Raw genomic sequence first — 18390 nt, forward strand, 5'->3', positions numbered from 1 at the left:
AAGTGCCTCTGACTAAATCCTGTGGATTCTGAATCCCGTTTTGAACTGCATCTACACCGTGTCTAAGTTCTCGTCCTTTTCGTCATGAGCAGTGTTGTGTTGGTGCAAAACATTCCTTCTGTAATTATGGTCCCAGACAAGTTTTTAAATCTTGGGCTCATCAAAACCTGGGATTCCAACAGAGACGTTCAGACTTTTCGGAAAAAGGCAATCACTGCGTGCATTCAAGAGCATGCGTTTGTTCACACGTACGTAGAATCATTCCAAAATGCCAACGTCGGCGGGAAATGACAGGCAAATAAAACACCCTACGGGAGCAAAACCCACCAACCCGCACGACCATGCATCGTATATTAGTAACAAGGCCGCGGATCGTCGCCACGGTGGTCGAACAGAATGTTAACACGGCCGCAAATGGCGATGCTGAATACTTACTGAGCTAAGCTTAGTCACACCACTGTAGACAGCGCGACTGCGATATGAGAATTCTGGCTCTGGCACAAAAAACAAAACGGTGGGAGTTTTAAACAGAACTTGTAACTACTGCTTGTCACTTAATGCCCCACTGTCATGAAATGCAGGATTTTTAGTATGTTATTAATGGGGGGAAAAAAAAAAAGGACCCATCCACTTTTTCCCCACACCACATGATTTTGACGTATATGGTTTTTTGTCACTCCCTCCATGAAAACCGTCTCGAGGGATTTATTTTTGGAGAAGAAGCAGGAAGTGACGCTGACAACAGCAGCGCACTCAGGCGGTTTCGTGTGTTTGTACTAGTTTTACCTGCTGGAAGGTAGCTCGTTGTTCCTTCGTGTTCAATGCCGGCTCGTTGTATTGCCGGATATTGTTCGAACACTCTTTTTTTTTTACTCTTCGTACTTTTCCAAAAGACCCGGTTCGTTGTGAAAAATGGATTGCAAGGGTGCAAAGGACGAGAGCTCCGTGGGTTCCAAATTAAAGGTAGGTGTGTCTACAGCTACTTAAAAAAACAATAGTTGGGGGGGGGTGTAACAAAAGATCCACGTACGTAAATGTGTCGACGGGGACGGTTTCGGCCGGGGTGGCTCATACATACTGTCTGGGAGTCTGTTGTTAGTTAAAAGTGATCCGCATATCATCTAAATATGCCTCGAAATGATAGGGTAAAATTTCCCCAGTCACTTCACTTGATTGTGAGATGTTCTCTTCTTCGAAAAGAGCTTCCGTGTCAGAAAGGCCGTCGGAAAAATCCAAAAATCTCTTTTGTTCGTTTCCCATAGCAAGTGCCATTACATGTTTTCAATGGCGAATGTCCGGGTGTAACATCTGCTGATGACATTCCAGGCAATATGGCGACCAACTTTGCGCATGGATGATACGCTCTCCGCTCATATTTATTTTTTCATATAGACATTGAAGTGAAAAACGTTATATGTATTTTTCATTCCAATATCTATTTTACAATGTATATAAGGATGACAGTGGGGCTTTAAAGCTGCTCAATGAAGGTTCTAATCGATGTTTGCCACACGCCTCATTAAAAGGCGGTACAAGCATCTGATTTCTCCCAGCCAAGCAGTCCATAAATTTAATTTACCTGCATTTAAAAAAAAAAAAAATTGTTGGCGATTATGCAAGAAAGATACAAAAAGAAAAAAAAAAAAGAGACAAAAAGATGATATGCAGCACAAAAACGACTACAGTGTAGCTACAGTAGTTACACTTTTCCTTCAAAGTGCAAACAGAAAATTCATGGAGCGTTGATGGAAAAGAAAAACCCACTTAAAAAAAATATTGGCTACAAAAAGAATTTGAGATTAAAAATTTAATAATACATCACTAACAGCTGCTGGTTTTGGTTAAAGTATTGAAAAACAGTGGTATGTTATATTTTACACTCAAATTATTGAAGAAAAAAAAAAAGAAATCTAAAAAATCTGTATTATGTGTACAGAAACTATATTTACCTTTTTGGACTGAACGACTGAATTAAATTGTTTTTTCTACGATATTCCAATTTATCGAGCATCACCTATAAACTAATGAAATATTTTCAGATAGCTGAGAAAGAGAATACGCAAAATAATAAATAATATGTCTGGAGTATAGAAAAAAAAAAACTTTGGACAGTGTAAAAGAGCACTGCTCAATTTCAGCCTCCCTTTAGTGGTACGTTAAAGAATCACTGAATTAAATGTTTAAATTGTGCACAATGTTTGAGGCTCAAGCAAGTCTCTTAAATCCAGTACAGTACATTTGTTAAGTGTGGTCCAATCGTATTCAACTTTGATAAACAATACATATAAATATTATATACAATATATGATATTTCATCTTGTAGAAGATGAACATTTATTTTGGTACAATTCTATTCAACTTGTGTTTTAATTAATCATTACTTCAGTACAGTTTTTACTTAATTAGTACAGTTTTTATCTAATATTCCTATATTTGGGTAAATTTTGTATTCACACTGCATAATGTTACAGTGAAATACGACAATATTACAAACAGTTTGTTAAAGAATCAAATCTGTGGCTTGTTTTTGACGAACACTGAGGCATACTACACAACTGTACACTAATAACACTCATGCCCGTGTTTTTCTGAAGTGCTTCTTGGCGTAATGAGTTTAAGACCCACTGGTTTAAGACAAAACTGCAGAAGAAAGACTCACCGCTGTGATGAACTTGTTGCCCTGCGCTTGGAGGTCTTCGCTTTTGGGGAAGATGGAGGAGGCCTCCATGGAAGAAGGCGGCATGGAGGCGCACAGGAATGAAGAGGAGGAGGAGGAGGATACCTCGTCGTTGTTGTTGTTGTTGTTGTACGAGTCCAGGATCCCGTCGGGGGGTCCCGGTAAGGTCAGGGTGCTCAGGCCGGTCACGCTGTCATTGGAAGTGCACTGGGACGACGTCTCGGAACTCTCCGTAACTGAGACGCAACGACACGAGACCGTTTGCTCGTAAAGACCAACTGCAGTCAGGCATCATTTATCTGTGCTTTGCAAAACGTAAGTTTAGGCGGCGTGTCGTGGTTTCGCGTGTTCTGATTATCTGCCATCAACAGGTGTGGTTTCACGATCTGTTGTGGAAACGCCGCCGATGGAAAAAGCAGACCGCGAGTTTCCATTCTTTTCCACAGCACGTCTGCCACCGCGGCAACACTTTGAATAATTTCAAACAGACGCCAAACATGTACTGTAGTAAGGTAAGCAAAGACAATTAATAATACTTATAGCCAATGTTCTCTCTAATTTTTGACTCGTCTGAGCAAACACACTAAGGCCGTGAGCGCCCCCTTTTGACCACTGAGAGCAACATCAGACGTACGCACTGTTGTCAATCAGTGTCATCCACTGAAGTTACACGGCTCATTAAAAGGTTCAGATTACATTCCCAGCAGAACATTTTTAAGAACAATTTTGTGTTTTTGCAGACTTACACTGAAAATGTCAACAAACCAAAAAAATACATTGCAATTCAAATACATACCAAAGCCAACTATGAACTACAGTATAAATATGAAACTTTGTTTCATTCGATATCCCCGTCTGTTTTTCTTGGTGTAAAACTGAATTATTGCTTGCGGGATATCTTTCACAATGCATGTGGAAAGCTGGATGATCCTCTCAAACAGTTTTAGGGTTAATGATATGTTGCCTCCGATATTTAAAACACAGAATTCGCTTTTTGTGCACTGTATTGTCTGAGCTTTCATCCTCGATCAGGCTGTGCCAAGGTGGAATTTTAACGTTATCCACCATCTCATCCTGCACTTTCTACTTTGGCTTTAGACCAGACCTTTTTAACTTGAAAAAGAGAAAATTTCGTCCAGTTTCACCACTTTTTCTTCTATTATTCATATATCCCGGTGTTTGTAATTATGAGTGTAACGCTTTGAAATGGAGGGGGGCAGTGTCAGGTTAACTAGGAAGTAGAGTGTCCGAACTCACTGTGAGAGGCCGTGTTTAATAGAAAAAAAAAAGACGTCAGGCTGTAGTTCACCGCGCTGGACCTGTTTTCCTCCGCGCTCAGAGTGTGCGACAATTGCGCAAATGCGCAGTTTAGCGGTAACATTGCTTATAACTGTCTGTGGTATTAGCCTGGCTTCCCAAAAAGTGATGTGCTACATGATTTACTTTCTTTTACGTCATTCTTAAGATTTTACCCAAAAATACAGGATGGGTGTTTAGCGAGCAGATTTTTTTTTTGTTTTGACTCACTATTTGATGTCCAAAAAATGTCAACGTTGAATTTTGAAAAGAAAGACAAATTAGGAAAAACAATTCGGCCTTTAAAAAGAGTACTCACGCATGGAGGGTTGACTCCCGGATTCGTGCTCCAGCTCGTCCTCCTCGATGCAGTCGTAAGGCCATTGGGCGAAGGAGGGAACGGTGGTCAGCGGGTAAGGGTGAGCGTGCAGGTGCGGGTGCGAGGGCGACGAGTACAAGTGGAGGTTGAGCGATCCCAGCAGGGAGGACGACGACTGGCTGCTGGACGAGGACGTGCTGCTGTTGGAGATGGTCGAGTGCGGTCTCTTGATGGAAGCCGAGTATTCGTACGAGGGCACGGCGATGGAGGCTCTCGTCCTACATTCTGTTCACAACGTAGACAAAAAACATTCAGAAAAACGCCGCAGATGTATGTTCAAAGCGGCTGAGTTTCAAGAAGAAATTTTATTCTCCTCTATGGTGAAATCAAAAAGGCTGGATCCAAACGTCGAAGTATTGTTAATATAAATTGGTTTTTGAAAATATCAGAATACCCCCTATCCAAGAGCAAGTTGTGTTTTGTTTATTATTGCACAGGTGGGGACAGTATTTTCCATATTGTTCATGGTAATGAATTGGAATAAACGTTTTAAGATATTCTTTGTGAATAATAATTTCATTACCGTAATTTCCGGCCTATAAGCCGTGACTTTTTTCGCACGCTTTCAACCCTGCGGTTTATGCGGTGATACGGCAAATTTGTGCATTTTTTTCTAATTTTCGCAAGGGGGCACTCTAGCAGAAAAGATAAGAGTGACAGTGGTGGAATATATGTGCCGAGGAAGTGACTTTTACCGGTCTGCCCCTGTTAGCGCAGCGCTAGCGTGTTACGACTGCATCTCAGAGATTTTTTTACCGGTATGTTTTTTTTGTTTCTTTTTTAACCGGCCCTGTTAGCACGGTGCTAGCGTTAGCGCGGCACTAGTGTTAAACTCTCTGTGTACTGTCTTTCTTTGTAAATATCGTCTTCTGCGTTTCAACGTGGGTTTCAATGTGGGCACTTGCGGCTTTTACAAAGGTGTGGCGTATGTATGTACCAAATGGTATTTCCTTTACAAGTGTACTGGTTGAGGCTTATAACCAGGTGTGCTCTGTAGGCCGGGAAATACGGTCACCAAAAAGTCCATGTATTGGGCTGAGGGATGTACAGGTGGTAGTTAGACATTCAATTAAGTTGAAGTTCCCTCCAAATATTGTGGAAAAGCCCTAAATGTACCCACTTGATGGTTTGCGCATTTCTAGGCTATTCCAATTGATTGGGTCCAACTTTGAAAATGAGCCGAATTTTCCAAGTTTAGTTTGTGTGTGAAAGGTGAATGTATGTAATATATTAACATGAGTCAAATGTAATTTTCTTTCGCTTTTTTGCAGTTGTTTTTTGTGATGTAAAGTGTAACTTTACTTGGGATTTGGCACCCCCTATTGCTTGTAGTTGACATAAAATCATCAAATGCATATCCATGTGAAGTGTTTTTCATTAAAACATGAGTCTCCTCTGATGTTTTTTTTTTTTTATGTAGGTGTGAGTAGACATGTTTACACGTTATAGATATGATTTACACATAGACGTTACAGTCAGGAACTTCCATGCATCAATTTTCTTCACTGCTAATCCTCACGAGGGTCGCGGGAGTGCTGGAGCCTATCCCAGCTGTCAACGGGCAGGAGGCGGGGTACACCCTGAACTGGTCGCCAGGCAATCGCAGGGCAGATAGAGACAAACAGTCGCACTCACAATCACACCTCTGGGCAATATAGAGTGTCCAATTAATATTGCATGTTTTTGGAATGTGGGAGGACTCCGGAGTCCCGTAGAGAACCCACCCAGGCACGGGGGGAACATGCAAACTCCACACAGGTGGGACCGGGATTGAACCCGGAACCTCAGAACTGTAAGGCCAACGCTTTCCAACTAAGCCACTGTGCCGCCTGTTCATGGGAATATTAAACCCAAAATTAGGATGAGCATGAGGGGACAAGACACATATCATAATGACCACTTTTGCTGTCTAACAAAAAGAGATGTATTCAAATATTCTTCCTGTAAAAATGTAATAAGAATCCATTTTAACAGATTTTTGTTATCGTGGCTGCATTATGCAGGTGTGGAACTGTACTGCGTCACATTGCGAGACGTTTCAATTTCTTGTAGCTAACTGAAGCAACCAAAGCAGGCTAGGGTGAAAAAACCCCAAAACAAACAACAACTGCTTTTGTTATTTTGGAAAGGTAAGATGGTTTCAGTCAATAAAAGACAAATATATTGCATCGTGCGTAGATTTAAAAAAAAAAAAAAAAAAAAAAAAAAAAGGGAAGGTTGGGGAGACCACAGTGGGAGAAAAATAAGTAAGTCTCACCTGACCCCTTCATGATATAGTCGATGGCTCTGTCATTGATGGCTGCATCACTGGGCTTGATGTCCATGAAAGGCTTGCTTCCAATTCCCATCGACACCATCTCCTGCATGCGCAACTCTGCAAGCCAAAACACACAAAGAACTAAATGTTCCTCAGCTAAATGTTAAATAATAATAATCAATTGGTTACTAGTCTTGACAAAAAAACACACCCCTGTTTCGTAGTGCCTGTCTCCACAGGATCTTCCCTATGATTGAAGTCCAAACCGCCTTGACCTCCACGGAGCTGGCTTGGAGGATGAACGTGTCCTGGGACTTCCTTCGGCGGAACCAAATCTCAAAGCGTAGACCGCTGTCGCCGACATTTTCAGTCATGCCTATCTCTGCCGTCTAAAAATAACAACAACAACAATTTGTTTAAGCAGCCGAGTAAGTACCCGAAAGCCCAGCAGACAATGGAAAAAAATGAAGACTCTTACTTTGTAGGATTGTTTGTAGATGTAAATGTCATATCCTCCCTCTATCTTTTTAGTCTTGCTGAAGAGGATGAGGTCTTCGAACAAGAAGACGTGCCGGAGGTACTTCCTTCGTCCGCACCAGACGATGAACTCATCCTGGCAGCGCAGTTGACCCTGCTCTTTTAGGTTCACCTACACAGGAAACACCCCGGGTCGCATGCGTCACACACAACAATGGAACTTCTTTTTTTTTTTGGGGGGGGCTGGATACACTCTACTGTATACAAATGAAGAGGATATCAAGTTCAAAAATACACTATGGATCACAGTATTGGGACATTGGCTTTCGGGATTGTCCATGGGCGTTTTTTTATTTTATCCAGCAGATCTGTAAGATCTTTGAGCCTAGCTCACAATCGAATACTTGATGGGGTTGAGGTCAGGGTTCTTGAGTTCCATTATGGACTGGGAGCACTGTCTCGTCATCACAGTCAATATTGAAATCATATTATTTCCCCAAATCTCTGACTGAAGTGGTACTTTGGATTCTGATTTTCAGAAAACAGTCACAGTCATATATTCTTTATCCTCTGCACAGAAAAAAAATGACTGGATCTCCTGATTCAAGCTAACTGGAAGCCAAGGCGCGCACAATAGGAAAACAATGTCAATGGGCATGAAGGTATGAATTCATGATGTACAAACCGTTTCATTCTTTTTATTACAATTTTTTTTTAATAAAGCACAATAATGTAGAGTGCTATTATTCTTATTTAAAAAAAATACAAAAATCTTTGTGGGTGGTTTTTTTTGGGGGGTGGAATAGATTAAAAACATTTCATTTCCACGGAGAATGATAATTTGAGACTTGAGTGTTTTGAGTAACATAAGTCCAGGCACTACATTATAATTCAGAGCAAATTAGGCCCAACCAATAACCGATTCCTAAATTGATTAAAAGGGAATGTCTCAGTAGTTTTGTCCATCCGATTTGAACATTTTCTGCTTACATCACAGCCTCGAATGGCGTCCATCGCCAGCAGGTCGTTGCCATGGCGGAGCTGAAACTTGACCATCTCCTCGGCGGTGCGGAGGTCGCTCAGCTCTTGCGCTTGCGACAGGCAACACTCCTTGATGAGATCCTTCAGCAGCAGGGCATATTTACTCATCCGCTGAATGGGCTTCAGCAGGTAGGACGCCAGATCCATCTTGTCCCCCAGATCCAGCTGTTTATTCTGGAATGTGAGAGGATGATCAAGACGGTTCGAGACACTAATATGTACAGTTTGTCATTGTCTCATTTTCCTGGTTCAGACAAGCTTCGCGGTTTATGATGTACGGCTTCAGAAATAAACATGCTTTAGGTAAAGAGCTAAAACATGTAAACAGTCCAACCGTGATTTTTAAGTTGAGCTACTGAAATTAATTTTCACAGCACACTGATTTACTGAAATGAACCAGCATCTGTTTTTGTGAAATTCATGTTGCACACTACCTTAAAGTTAGTTCTTTTTCTATGTAAAAGTACATATATTTATCATATCGTGCAACAAGCTCATAACAAGGCATTGCTAATTTGAGCCAATGTACTCTACAGTATGTCGTTGTGAGACTTTTATGTTGCAACACTGTGAATCAACGCTGACCTTCTCACCCAATGAAGAATGTTACCAGAGTTTCCAGACGCACCTTAAAGAATTCGTTCCCATGGCTGCTGAGCAGGGAGTCGGACCGGGGCTTATTCTTGCTGTACAGGGCATACATTCCAAACTGATCCTCCTGCACACACACACACACACACAAATAATAAGTTTGAACACTCCAGAAAGTAAACTGGCCCGATAGCATACTCTCCTAAACAGCAATCATGTAAGTGATGGAAAGGATATGATTTGTAAGTTATTAATTGCAACGCTGAACTGTGTACTTTTCTCCACCGTAGCCAACAAATGGCTCATAACCTTTCACCATTGATAATGAATGCTGACTATGCTATGCTAAAGTCATTCAAATATAAATGATCTTCATAATCCTTAATAGTGTTTTTCTGGTGTAATTTCCTTGTCATAAAAACGTTTCATATTTTGTCATATTCTGTCAGAACCTGTGGCCATTTCTCTGCTCCGTTGGGCAGTGAAACCCTTGGTTCCAAGTTTCCACATCGTGGCCATGGCTAGCATGTGCCAGATTTTTGGTGGGTTTGGACTCCTTAAAGGGGAAATCCACTGGTGTGTATTAACAATGTATCCAATAGGTCATGTAATATGTACTCTATTTTGACAATGTGATGTGAAATCCTCTCTCATTTAATAGTGTTTTGATGAGATTTTTATCGACAGTTACGAATTTTCAGGGGTGCTGCCATTTTCGCAAGCCTACATGCGCGGATGTTATGTGTTACGTGCCGCAACAAAGGCTCGATTACATTGGATACCATTTATGCCCTGTGCTGATTTCTCGGATTTATCCTCATCTGATGAAGAAACAGCAATATCGGTTGATCGGGAAGTGCGGAGGAATACTTCCATACACAGCAATGAGCGGCGCAGCCGTAAGCGGCTTGGCCGCTCGGTTCATTGGGAAGACGGAGGAATACTTCCATACAGAGCCGTGAGCGACGCCGCTCCGGGGCTCGGGGGAGCTATGCGCTCGCTCCCTGGCGAGGGAGCTCCAGAGCTCGGGAAGGGAGTTCACGGCTCTGCCGCTCGGTTGATCGGGAAGACGGAGGAATACTTCCGTACACAGCCGTACGTGCGGTGCTCGCATCTGTGAATGGAAGTATTCCTCCGTCTTCCTGATCAACAGACCGGCCGAGCTGTGCCGCTCACGGCTGTGTATGGACGTATTCCTCCGTCTTCCCGATCAACCGATACTGCTATTTCTTCATCAGACGAGGATAAATCCGAGAAATCAGCACTGGGCATAAAGGTGTCCCATGTAATTGAGTCTTTGTTGCGGCACGTAACATGTCACATCTGCGCACGTAGGTCATGTGACTCACAAAAATGGCAGCGCCCCTGAAAATTCGTAAAAAAATCTTCTGAAAACACGATTAAATGAGAGAGTATTTAACATTACATTGTCAAAATAGAGTACATATTACATGACCTATTGGATACATCATTAATGCAAACCAGTGGATTTCCCCTTTAAATACCGCCGAGCAACAAGTGCTCACAAGCATGTAGCGTGACCTGGAACAAATAATCTGTGCGACTCTGTTGTTCAACACTGGCATGCCTGCTCTTCAGATAGTTTTAGAATGAATCACATAGCTATTTGTTGCCTCGACTACAGAGAGCACTGTAGTTCTCTTGGTACGAAGCATATCCGTGTGTAAGGTACTGTAGATGTTTTCTCTCACATGAAACAACAATGGAGATAACAAAACCATGACCCTGGGAACACCACATTTACTTGTGTAGCCAGACTTCGAAAGGTCTCGACGGTTAACAGAACATGAGACCTCTTAGTAAGTTTTCAGCGCGCCTCCTCGGGGGTACGCCGACTTTGTCTGCGCGCACTCACGTGTCGGAGAAAGCAGCTGCTGATGGACAGCGGCGAGTGGGCGCACGACTCCAGGTCCTTGAGGAAGTACTGGCTGTGGAAGTCCCACAGCTTCTCCACGTTGCCGAAAATGATGCTGCGTTTCCCGCGCAGGTCCTGCGGCAGATCCAGACGCTCCATCTCGGGGAAATAATGCTCAATTACGTAGCTAAGAGAGCGAACGTACTCCCGCTCGGTGGAGATCATCTCATCCATGATGTGCTGCATTTTACTGGAGAACATAACGACAACACGTTCACGACATTGACTCAATAATGCAAAAACAAATGATAACATTGACTAGACGTGTGTCAAGATGATGAAAATTTTATGAAAAAACAAAAGCTCCCCGGTATTTAGTAGTTCAAGCGAAAATATAGTATTAGTATTACCTGTACATCTAAGTCATACAGATTTTTACTTTTACCAGGCATGGGAACATGAGGCATGAGGGTAGATTTTGAACTGATAATTTGTTTCACAGTTGGTGTGATGTGTTGCAAGTGCCAAAAAAGAAAGCTATCAATTCTGGTGCAAATCTAGATAAAGATCTAGGTGTGGATTAGGAGATTTATTTTCACTTTACACACACACACACACACACACACACACACACACACACACACACACCACACACACACACACACACACACACACCACACACACACACAGACAGACACACAGACACACACACACACACACACAGGGCCAAGTTGAACAGTGACGCACCAGATCCAGTAAAATGTACTGGGGTGAAAAAAATTTGCAAAGATGTAAAATGAGCATTAATCCCGCCTGCAGGTGCAATACATCATCCGTAACACTAGAGAACCTCTCTCGCTAACTTGAATAAACCCAAATTATATTAGCTCAACTAAATATGAGAGCTTATATGAATGTTTGTTACATTTCTAAAAGTATTGGTGTTTTGAAAATGTTAAGCCTTCTGACCTGCTCTGTTTCTTGCCATCGCCTTCACTGTGTCTGTTATGGATCCTAGATGGAGTAGACATGCTGCGACTGCGTCCCAAAACCGGGCTCATGACGTCGGGTCTCTGAAGCTTCTTCTCCGCAGACACATTATTGGCCACCTCGAGACCCTTGATGTACACCCCCGTGTAACCGTGCACGTGGCTGGAGTCTGAATGGCCGCCCTCCCTCGGCGTCAGCTCGTAGCTCATGGTCTTCTTCATGATCTTCTTCATTGGTGACTTGCGGACGCGGGAAGCTGCAGAGAAGGTGGGCTCCGAGTGGCACGAGATGCTGGAGTCGATGGTGCAGTCGCTGTCCGTGTCATCGAACATGGATGAGCTCAGCTTACTGTCGGGCAGGAACGTGAAGTGAGAGGAGGAACAGATGGAACCAGAGGGGCTCTTGGAGAAAGGCTCATCAGAATTAGCCTTGGTGTCCTCAACAGTCAGCGACGTAACTGTGCTGCTGGAGGAAGTAGAAACTTCAGGTAGAACCCCACATTCACTGTTCTCCGTTTCACTAAGTTGGCTCTCCGCGTGCTTTAAAATGTCCGTAAATTCGGAGGACACAGAGTCTGAAGATGCCCTCGTGATTCGGGCCAAAGTGTCCTCGAGCTGCTGCTTCGTTTGCTGACATTTGTGCCACACTGTGTTCCACTGCTGCACTTGCTGAGGACACTCCAGGGAGAGAACCATGTCATTCAGTGTGCTGAAGTTGTCCATGGAGAACTTGGAGGCCTCGGTGCAGTAATCCTTCAGTATCGGAAGTACGGTGGGTGAAAGCGCTTCGCCTGAAGTGTTCAGGTGACTGACGTAGTCCTGGCAGTGATCCCTCCATTTATTTACCTATAGAAATTAAAAAAAAAAAAAAGGGTTCACCGTTTTAGACTGCTCGATATTTAACCTAAATATATAATATTCTACACCAAAATAAAAGACATGTTATGCTGTAGATCAGGGGTGCTCAATGTGTCGATCGCGATCGACCGGTCGATGAGGCAGTCTTGGTCGATTGAACTCTAACTCTAAACTGCGTGCATGCGCAATTGTGCACCGCTGATGCAGTCTCTTCGTAGATATTCTGTGTTGCGCGCGCAAAAAAAAAAATCCAATGCAAATTGAAAGTATAACATACAGCTATTCAGTTTAAAGTTTACCTTACACAGCCCTGTCGCCCCCCCCCCCTTAAAGACGTACACTCATAATTACAAATGTTATAGTACTTATGCAGCCCATCAATATGTATATATGTATATAAAAATTTATAATGACAGCGTGCACCACCACTGCTTTAGTTAGCAACACAGACTGGGCGACGTAGAGCAAAGACGAGCTAGACACGCTGCTTATGTTTAATTTCGATAATGGAGAAAGTTAAAAAAGAAATGCTATTGTTTTCAGATGCAATGACTGTCGGAGTATGTGAATAATCGAAGAAAAAGTGGTTAAACTGGACCAGATTTTCTTTTTTCTGACTGGGAAAGGTCTGGTCCCATGCCAAAGGAGAAAGTGCAGGAAAGAGAAGGTGCGTCATTTTAAAATTCCACCTTGGCACAGCCCTTTGTGCACAATACAGTGCACAAAAAGCTAATTCTGTATTTTAAATATAGGAGGCAACATAACTTAGCTCACGAGAGGCTGGCCGCTTGAAAAGTCAATCTTGGGGTAAAAAAGTCTGGGCACCCCTGCTATAGATGATTTTTTTTTCCCACACTTACAGAGTCATAGAACTCGTAAAGATTTCCCAGGATGTCTAAGTGTGCCTTCCTCTTTTCCGCTCTGCTCAGGATGGAGACAAGATGTTGCTTGAATTCCGAGGAAACGGAGCCAGGGAGCGACTGCGGAGACTCTTTCACCATCTGCAGGGCGTGTCTCTGCTGTTGCTATTAACCACAAAATGGACAACTATTTATGTGGCATTTCTAGATAACACACATGACGTGGATAAAAGTTCTTGTTCAGATGAAAAATAGGGAAAACCCGATGAAGCATTGTGTCTCAATACATGCTTCTATTTTTATGTATTCCTACATATTTCAGCACTTGTCGAGATATTTACCACTGACTCTTTCAGAAATTGGTCCAAGCTCTCCTTCATGTCTTTTATGCCGCTGACAGACAAATTGAGCGATTCTAAAGGTGTGAGATGCTTCTCCCCCTCCGCATTGAACCACAGTTTGACCTGGGAGAAAAATTGACATGTTATCCCCAAATTATTGTTTAGAAAAAAAAAGCCATCAATAGCGACATTGAACGTTCACCTGTTGTGTTTGCTCTTCAAACTTGCGCACCTCCAGGAGACATTCCAAGTCCTTCTGTGACTTGTTGGACAGGATGACGAGCTCGTGGACCTCTTCGTCCACTTGGTTGTACAGCGCACTCAACATATCCACAGCGTCCCTGAAGACGAGCAAACTTATTAATAACTCGGTCATTTTTTTGTTATCGACAGGAAGCAAGAGGCCTTTACTGCAGTAGTACCTGTAGCTCTCATTCTCACAGGCCTCTTCCTTCCTGATGCGGGCGAGGATTGTGCCTCCTTCCAGACGTAACCTATTTAGATGAGCGTCATCGAGCACGCGTCTCATGAGATGCTTCTGCTGCTCCATCATCTGAGACACCTCCTAAACAACAACAAAAAAAGGTCATTTCCAATATATCACGTAACTTTTTCGTCCAGGTCCGGCTACCTCGGAGGTCTTCAGATTGCCACTGTCGCTTAATGTGGCGATAGACTCCTGGAGGGAAGAGATGGCTTCACTGCAGCTGCTGGCAAATGGTTCAATTTTCTGTAAGGGTGAAATAATATTTAGCACGCCACTTCCTGGGTCACGGAGGATAGGATTATGATGTTTCAGTTGTAGTGGAAGTTCATTATGATGTAAAATGGCAATATAAAAGATAAATCCCTCGATAAGTTTTGTTCTTTTCTGCAGCAGAAAACTGGTAAATAACGCTGTCAGAGTATGTCATAACGCTTATTTCTGTCCATCGTTTGTCCCACTCACTTGTCTAAAGAGGATCCAGTGGTTGTGGTCGTAATGGAAGGTACCCTCCAGGTCGCGTGTGAGCTGGTTCTGTTCGACGTGCTTCAGCAGGGCTTTCAAAGAGGACAATGTCTCGGTCTGCGGTGAAAAACACACAAATATCAGGGCAGTGCACACCTCATGTCTGACTCCAAATGTATGGTAACAAAAGGGTATTGCTGGCACACAAGAAAGAAAAAATGTTCTGTATCACATTATATCGGGATAAATTTCACATTTGGATATTCTAAGGCAGCGCTGGAAAAGCATTGGCCTCACACTTCTGAGGTCCCGGGTTCAATCCGGGACCCGCCTATTTGGAGTTTGCATGTTCTCCCTGTGCTGCGTGGGTTTCCTCCAGGCACTCCAGTTTTCTCCCACATTCCAAAAACATGCAGTATTAATTGGACCCTCTAAAATGCCCCTAAGTGTGATTGTGAGTGCGACTGTTTGTCATGATGTGCCCTGCCGTTGGCTGGCAACCAATTTAGGGTGTACCCCGCCTCCTGCCCGTTGACAGTTGGGATAGGCTCCAGCACTCCCTGCGACCCTCATGAGGATAAGCGGCTAAGAAAATGGATGGATGGACATTCTAAGTTATCACATTAAAACGCGATGAGTTTGACTTCCACATTCTTGAGGTTCTTGTTACCGGTGAAGGGTTGTGTGTCTTCTTTTTTAAATGTCCATGTTCTTTAAACACTTGTATTTGGCCTTATACAGTATATTTATTTTATGACAGTATTATTGAAGAACAGCGTAGTTCCGTAGGTACTAACTGTGATTTATAACACCCAAAAAGAAAATACACATGCCGTCATATGGCCAGTGTCCCGAAACTCAAGGAATTGTTTTGTTTTTTACGAATGTGAAAGTGATTCACATTCAAACGTGAAATTTTTCATGTTACAGTGTCATACAGAACTTACTACGCCATAACATGAAACCTATCATGGTACAATGTGAAATTTATCATTTTATGAAGTCATGCTGACATTTATTTCTGACGTGGCAGCGATAAACTTCCGTATGACAATAACATTGTTGAAGGAATATGAGAAACTGCTTGGAGGGGTTGGAGTTGACATTTAGAGATCATTGGCAAGAGAGGTCCATCCATCTACTTTCTGGGCTGCTTATCCTCACAAGGGTCGCGGAAAGTGCTGGAACCTATCCCAGCTGTCAACGGGCAGGAGGCGGGGTACACCCTGAACTGGTTGCCACCCAATCGCAGGGCACATGGAGACAAACAGTCGCACTCACAATCACGCCGAGGGGCAATTTAGAGTCTCCAATTAATGCCTGTTTTGGGGATGTGGAGAAAAGCCACGCAGGCACAAGGAGAACATGCAAAGGATTTGAACCCAGGTCCTTAGAACTCTGATGCCAACGCTCTCACCAGTTGCACCACCGTGCCGTTGGGAATAGAGGTAAAAATGTAAATTCCCACACAATCTCCTGGAAACAGCCACTTAATAACAGCCATCACATCAGTTACTCATGTAATAATAATTACATTCACTCACTTGTGTGCTTAAATTGTCTCTTTCAGGTTTGGCGGCCGCCTCCTTGTCCACCAGGAACAGAACTGAGTAAAGTGCATTTGGTACGAGTGCCTGAAAACACACGCAAATGTTTATGGTTCTAAAATGATGACTGTTATTTATAAAGTAATGTCAAAAGTTGAAAGAATGAGAGTATTTCCTGAAGAGCCCTATAAAAATATTATGAAAATCCAGCAAATACACACAGACTTGTATGAATGATTTTTTTTTTTTTTTAACAATGCGTGTTTTGCTTCACACAATGAGGATCTCTGCGTCACTAAGTCAGACGCAAAACATAATCATATGGCTCTTGCAAGTCGACTGAAAGCGGCCCGCTCGCAGCATGTGGTTAAAAAAGAGACAAGTAAGCACAGGTTAGCCCTGGGGCCAGCCTTTTCTCAGAAGCAGCACTTGAACGTGTAGTCATTACAACTTCAGGGTGTGTCTCTTCTTCTGGGATGTCGAACATTAGAAAAATTTGTAAAGAATACGTAATAAAAGCGTGATACGATTGGCCTTGCTCGAACACGTGAGGTTGGCAAAAATTTACGGGGTGGTGTTGGAGGGTCAGTGCGCGTTCAGTGTCTGCGCTCACCTGAAATTCATTCAGCGACGACAACAAAGCGGGAACGGGCTGCTGTCTCCTGCTGTCTATCACAACCGTCAGGCCTTCATCGCGTGTTTCTTTCCTACAAGCACAAAAAATACAATGCGGCCACTTTGACTCCATATTGACATTGTTAAACTATTATTGCTATAAGCGAAAAAGCCAACAATATTGTTAATCGATAAAATAATGTATAGTAGGGAACAAGTCAGAATCTCACTAAGAACAGGACTTACACTTATTTGTGTAATGACAACATTTCACTCGTACACTCACATTTATACAAAAACAGTAATTGTTTGTGTTGCCTTATGAAGGGCTTATAAACATTCTACCAGTGTTAACTGTTTCAAGTCATGACATAAAAAAATAGATTGAGATTGACCTTTTTTTTGTTTGTTTCTTTCGGCTTGTCCCTTTCGGGGTCGCCACAGCGTGTCATCTCAGATGAACGCACATATGTTTGGCACAATTTTTACGCCGGATGCCCTTCCTGACGCAACCCTTCTCAGGGAGTGGAGGCCCCAGTGGGATATGAACCCACAACCCCTGGTTTTCCAGATTGAGATTGACCTGATTCCTGCCAAATATTGAGCCCCGGAGCTCCCTTAGCTAGCTGTACACTAAATGGTTGAAGTTGAATATGAGATCATGAATCATGATGTATTTCCACCGCCCACCTCGCCCTCACAAAGCAGCGCGTTCAGATATGTAATAGAGCAGAACACAGCAGTTGTTAGAACTTGACAAATAGTGAATACACAAAAAATTGTGAAACTTTAGTATCATGATCCTGAAATTTTAGAACAATCAACAAAATTTTTGATAATTTTTTGTACAGGTATGCTACTTGTAATTGATACTGGTACCAAAAAAAGAGTATTCTAAATGTCTAAATGCTAAGTGATCGTGTAACATACTATTACTAATAATACTACTACTACTACTAATAATAAGCCATGTTTTATATAACCGGAATTTCCGGCCTATGAGGCGCGACTTTTTTCTACACGCTTTCAACCCTGCGGTTCATGCGGTGATGCGGCAAATCTGTGCATTTTTTCTACCAGCCGCAAGGGGAGAGTCGGGCGGAAAAGGTATGAATGAGACCGGTGGAATATACATGCCGAGGAAGTGACATTAACCGGTCTGGCCCTGTTAGCGCTGCGCTAGCGTGTTACTGCCGTGTCTCAGTGATTTTTACCAGTATGTTTTGTTTTTTATTAACCGGCCCTGTTAGCGCGCGTGGCGCTCCCATTAGCGCGGCGCTAGCGTTAGCCTTAGCGTGGCGGCGCTAGTGTTAAACTCTCTGTGTACCATCTTTCTTTATAAATATCTCGTGTTTCAATGTGGGTTTCAATGTGGGCACTTGCAGCTTTTACACAGCTGTATGTATGTACCAAATGGTATTTTCTTTACAAATGTACCAGGTGAGGCTTATAACCAGGTGCGCTCTATACCAGGAATTACGGTATAATATTGACTGTGCATTTACTTTTCATTTGCAGTTTTAGTGTTTTTTTTTTTGTTTTTTTTACGATGTTGTTTGAAAATGCTCTGCGGTTAATGAACACTTGCAAAACTGAATCAAATCACCAAGCCCTATTTGGTGCATAAAAAAAGAACA

At 42.7% G+C, this 18390-nt stretch overlaps 1 protein-coding gene across 3 annotated transcripts in view; it reads right to left on the minus strand.

The window, feature by feature from the left end:
* zgc:158766 (uncharacterized protein LOC100009641 homolog) overlaps positions 1-18390 on the minus strand; it is a 31372-nt gene that overhangs the window by 1244 nt on the left and 11738 nt on the right. The window contains exons 6-23 of one of the 3 annotated variants that reach the window (XM_061820669.1): positions 16752-16845; positions 16136-16225; positions 14592-14708; positions 14274-14372; positions 14065-14207; positions 13845-13983; positions 13643-13765; positions 13302-13466; positions 11564-12429; positions 10595-10844; positions 8756-8845; positions 8077-8301; positions 7088-7258; positions 6821-6998; positions 6610-6726; positions 4293-4577; positions 2660-2913; positions 436-494 (exon numbers count right to left, since the gene is read on the minus strand). In XM_061820669.1, the coding sequence (XP_061676653.1) occupies positions 450-494; positions 2660-2913; positions 4293-4577; positions 6610-6726; positions 6821-6998; positions 7088-7258; positions 8077-8301; positions 8756-8845; positions 10595-10844; positions 11564-12429; positions 13302-13466; positions 13643-13765; positions 13845-13983; positions 14065-14207; positions 14274-14372; positions 14592-14708; positions 16136-16225; positions 16752-16845 (3451 nt within the window). In that variant the 3' untranslated portion in view covers positions 436-449. Of the gene's footprint in view, positions 1-435; positions 495-2659; positions 2914-4292; positions 4578-6609; positions 6727-6820; positions 6999-7087; positions 7259-8076; positions 8302-8755; positions 8846-10594; positions 10845-11563; positions 12430-13301; positions 13467-13642; positions 13766-13844; positions 13984-14064; positions 14208-14273; positions 14373-14591; positions 14709-16135; positions 16226-16751; positions 16846-18390 lie in introns of those variants that run through there. The other 2 variants (XM_061820670.1, XM_061820671.1) reach the window with 2 other exon arrangements.

The sequence above is a fragment of the Syngnathoides biaculeatus genome, chromosome 5 (genome assembly GCF_019802595.1).
Source record: "Syngnathoides biaculeatus isolate LvHL_M chromosome 5, ASM1980259v1, whole genome shotgun sequence".
Classification (NCBI taxonomy): Eukaryota; Metazoa; Chordata; class Actinopteri; order Syngnathiformes; family Syngnathidae; genus Syngnathoides; species Syngnathoides biaculeatus.